General features: G+C 44.2%; 1 protein-coding gene across 2 annotated transcripts in view; it reads left to right on the plus strand.

Annotated features, from left to right (window-relative positions):
- hsd3b7 (hydroxy-delta-5-steroid dehydrogenase, 3 beta- and steroid delta-isomerase) overlaps positions 1-5,000 on the plus strand; it is a 327,842-nt gene that overhangs the window by 315,092 nt on the left and 7,750 nt on the right. For both annotated transcript variants that reach the window (XM_083566757.1, XM_083566756.1), the window contains exon 4: positions 3,570-3,678. In XM_083566757.1, the coding sequence (XP_083422883.1) occupies positions 3,570-3,678 (109 nt within the window). The remainder of the gene's footprint in view (positions 1-3,569; positions 3,679-5,000) is intronic.

Below are 5,000 nucleotides of genomic sequence, written 5' to 3' on the forward strand. Positions count from 1 at the left end.
ACAGGAGGGTGCTGACTATGCAAGCTTTGTATACTGCCATCTTTGTTTGAGTTGAGCTTAGGGTTTTCCCAGACACGAGTGGTCAGCCGTCCTAGAGATGTTGTGGCCTTGCCGATGCGTTTGTTGATTTCGGTACCTAAGGACATGTCGCTGATGGTGGAGCCCAGGTAGGTGAACTGGTGGACCACTTTAAGTTCGTAATTGTCGATGGTGATGACAGGTGATATATCCACATCTTGGCCCAGCACGTTGGTCTTCTTCAGGTTGATGGTTAGACTGAAGTCTTTACAGGCCTGGGAGAATCTGTCCATCAGACACTGTAGATCTTGTTCATCTGCAAAGAGCATGTCTCTAATGATGATCTCGTGTACCTTGGTTTTTGCTCTGAGTCTTGCGATGTTGTAGAGTCTGCCGTCTGATCGTGTATGCATATACACCTCTTTGGTGGAATTCCCAAAAGCATGTTTTAAAAGAAGGGAGAAGAAGATTCCGAAGAGGGTTGGAGCAAAGACACAACCTTGCTTCATGCCGCTTTTGATGTCAAATGATTCTGACTTGCTGCCATCGTACTGAATGGTTGCCTTCATGCCGTCATGAAAAGATCTAATCATGCTGTGAAGCTTCGGGGGGCATCCGATCTTCAGAAGGAGCCCATCCGGACTAACTAGGTCAAAGGCTTTGGTAAGGTCTATGAAGGCGACGTAGAGGGGCTTATGCTGTTCCCTACACTTCTCCTGAAGTTGGCAAAGGGAGAAGATCATGTCCACTGTAGAACGTTCTGCTCGAAAGCCACATTGGGACTCAGGGTAGACATGTTCTGCCAGCTGTTGAAGGCACACCAACAGCACTCTTGCATACAGTTTGCCCACGATGAACAAGAGGGAAATGCCTCTATAGTTGTTGCAACCGCTCCTGTCACCTTTGTTTTTGTACAGGGTGACGATTTTGGCATCTCTCATGTCTTGTTGCTCACACCCTTCTCTCCAACACTGACAGAGGATGTTAAATAAAGGCTGCAAAAGGGTGGACTTGCAGTGCCTGATTAGGTCTGGGGGGGATACCATCATTCCCCAGGGCTTTGCTGCAGGCTAAACTGTTAATAGCCTTACTGAGTTCTGCCAGTGTTGGTTTGGTGTCTAATTTCTCCATGATGGGCAGAGGATCGATGATGTCCAATGCTGAGCTGACAACAATGGTCTCTCTGGAGTAGAGCTCTGAATAGTATTCCACCCATCTCTCTATCTGCTTGTTTTTGTCAGTGATCACCTCTCCGCAGCTGTTTTTTAGAGGTGCAGTTTTGCTCTGAGTTGGTCCAAGAGCTTTCTTGATGCCCTCATACATGCCCCTGGTGTTGCCTGTTGCTGCTGCCTTTTGAATGTCATGACTGAGCTCCTGCCAGTACTCATTTGCACTTCTTTTTTCTGTCTGCTGTAATTTGCTCCTGGCTGATCTAAGTGCTTTAAAGTTTTTCCCATCTGGTGAGCGCTTATATTCAGCAAAGGCGGCATGCTTTGCTTCAATAACAGGAGTCAGCTCAGCAGACATGGCTTCAAACCAGTCACAGTTCTTAGATGTCTTTCTCCCATAGGTAGCAAGAGCTGATTTCTGAATTGCCTCACACAGGTGATTCCATGATGCAGATGCAGTGTTGCATATGTAGCCTGCAGAGAGAGCATCGGCAAGAGTCTTTGTGAATACCTCAAGCTTCTCTGGATGTTGCATCTTTGATGTGTCAATGTGTGTCTTTTTTTCTTGTTTGGTGGAGTGGAGTTTTTTTGGTAGCAGTTTGATCTTGCAGCGTACCAGTGAATGATCAGAGTCACAGTCAGCACTGTGATATGAGCGAGTGAGAAGCACATGCTTGAGGCCTGTTCTTCTGACAAGGACCAAATCGAGCTGGTGCCAATGCTTGGAATGAGGGTGGCACCAAGACACTCTGTGTTGTGGCTTTGTCTAAAAAATAGGAGTTGGTTACGCAGAGGCCATAATAAGAGCAGAGATCTAACAGGCGCTGCCCGTTCTCTTTATCTTGCCAACTCCGAAATAATCCAAGCAGGAAGGCCAAGAATTATGGTCTGCACCTACTCTGGCATTGAAGTCACCAAGAAGGACGAAGTGTTTGTTGCTTTTGATATTTTTGATGGCGTCATTCAGACTGGTGTAGAACTTGTCTTTTGCCTCAGGTGTGAAGGTCAAGGTTGGGGCATAAGAGCTGATGAGTGTAACTGGTCCCGCAGATGTATGGAGACGGAGACTTAGCAGGCGTTCTGATCACTTGTCACTGGGTTAAACCATTTCCAGCAAGGTGTTCCTCACTGCATAACCTACTCCGTGCTCTCTACGTTCCTCAGCGCTCTTACCTTGCCAGAAAAAAGTGTAATCTTTCTCCTTCGGAAATCCTGATTCAACCAGGCGTGTTTCTGGAAAAGCGGATATGTCTACCTTCAGTCTCAGTAGCTCGTTGTTGATAATCGCTGTCTTTCTTACGTCACTGATGTTCGGGAGGTCGTCAAGTCCGGTTGTCATGGTTCGGACATTACAACATCCCAGATAAAGGACTGATCTCTTTTTGTTTTTTTTTTCCTTTTATTATTATTATAATTATAATAACAGAGATTGCGGTCTGCTTGTCGGGTTTCCTTATCCCCATGCACCTAATGAGGAAGGCAGACCGTGGCGGGACAGCACTTTACTGGCTGGGGGCTGCCCAGCTTGAGGCGGGCGGTAGCTGCCCAATGAGATACAAAGATCTCTCCCACCGTCAGAAGCAGCCCCTGACGCCACACTCTACGCCAATCAAGCATTGTGTAGCTTATAACCAGTAAACTGCTGCTCCCTATGTTGTTTGGACGCTGAAAGGCGAGGCTGGAGTGTCCTCTCCAGGGCGTTATCCTGGGCAAGATGCTATGGAAGACCAGCTGTTGCCCAAGTAGCGGATCCCCCCTTCTCCACGGCACTGATTGATCCAACAGAGCGGCAGAGCCGATACTGTTTGGGACCAGCGCTGTAGCAGGAGTTGCCAGTGTGAGATTGTGTACAACCACACCCTGCCTATGGGACTCCAGCTCCAGTAAAGGAGTAAACCTTGAGAAGATATACTGTAATATAGTGAGATATGAGATAAATGTGAGATATGAGACAGTAGTGAAAAAGATGTGAGATATTAGGGCAATGTAAGATATATATGAGATATGTAATAAATATGACTAAGATCTGAGATAAATATGTGCGATATGAGATAGATAGATGTGAGATTTGAGATGAATGTGAGATAGGTGAGATATAAGCTAAATGTGAGATATGAGATAAATGAGAGAGATGTAAGATATAGGATAATAGTGAGATGTATGTGAGAAAGATGTTTGATGAGATAAATACGAGATATAAATTAATAAGATGGATGTGAAATATGAGATAAATGTAAGATATATTTGATATATGAGAGAAATTCCCTCAGGTCTCTGATCTCGGAAATCCTTTTCTTATAATGAAATTGTTTGATATTCCAGTGAAGCTTCTGTAGTGAGTTCAATGATCTCAGGGTTCTGTGGTTTGTCTCTGGTCTGCAGGAACTGAGAACGTGATTAAGGCATGTCAGGAGCTCGGGATTCAGCAGCTGGTCTACACCAGCAGTATGGAGGTGGTGGGACCCAACGTGAAGGGAGATACCTTCATCAGGTGAGTTTATAATAATAATTATATAATGTACCTCATTCCAAATTTAGTCTTCATTTGATGTTATTATAATCTCTTCTGGAAAGATGTTCTACTAGATTTTGTGGAGATTCATTCAGCTACAAGTGTGTGAGTAAAGTCAGGTACTGATGTAGGTGAGGTGAGGAGGCTTGGGGTGCAGTCAGCATTCACATTCATCCCAAAAGTGTTCAATAGGGTTTTTAGCAAAGATCTTTCACATCTTCCAACCAAAGGAAAGCAGATCTTTAATAGAGCTGGAACAGGTTTGGGTCTCCTAGTGAAGGAAGAAATGTCATGCTTCTGCACCCAAAGACATCTAACACAATTGTGTGTCTGCGCAACAGATTGTTAAAGAACCACATGTGGCTGGAAATGTGAGGTGTCCTGATACTTTAATGTATATATTGATAAAGCAGAGGTTGGAGGTGTGATTTGATGTCCGAGATGATGTTCTGGAGGATGAATTTGACCAATCACAATTAAACAGTACAGTGATGTAACAGTATTTAATGGAGGAGGAGGAGGAAAATCTGGAAGCATAGCGATGATGAAGAACAAAAACCGTTCTGACTGAAGGAATTCCTCAATCCTGGAAATAGGAAAATTGGAAAAGCAGCAAAATGAAATATATTCTTTCCAGACTGAAGAAAAATCTGAAACCTTTTGCCCTCCATCTGTCTGTGTCTCCTTCTCTGCCTTCTTCTCTTCCCCTTTCCTCCGTTTTCCCTTAGTGCTTAATTCTCCCAGGGGTACGAGGCAGATTAAATGTCTTGGGCACGTGGCTGAGGACTGAAACACATGTCTGAAAATATTCCAGCTGCATTTTCAGTGACATCTCAACCTAATGAGATAATCACATAGCAGAGCACGGCCCATGCTGTGACATTGTGTGATTTAACTCTGATTTAACTCTGTGATCTTTGGACTGGAGGAGAACCTCGGAGGAGCATTTTGGTGTTTGAACTGTAATTGAATCTTCAGATGATATTTAATAATGAGAAGTGTTCGGGGTGATGATGATAATGATACACTGCACTCCAGTAACCCCGCTGTGGAACTGCAAAGCTATGTTCGGAATGCTTCAGGACCGGTTCCAGAAAACACATGGACCTGTCTGTTTATCTTACAGAAGATATCTGTGTCTTTAGAGTGATCAACTCAGACAAGTGTGTAATAAACACACTTCTACACACTTACGTTAATAATATACACTGCAAATGTTTGTACACAAGATTTGTTCTCCTGGCTTCCATGTTATAATGAACTCTTCTGGGAAGGCTTTCCAGTAAAGGTGTGGCTGTTGG

Source organism: Silurus aristotelis, assembly GCF_946808225.1.
Source record: "Silurus aristotelis genome assembly, chromosome: 17".
In the NCBI taxonomy this organism is placed as follows: domain Eukaryota; kingdom Metazoa; phylum Chordata; class Actinopteri; order Siluriformes; family Siluridae; genus Silurus; species Silurus aristotelis.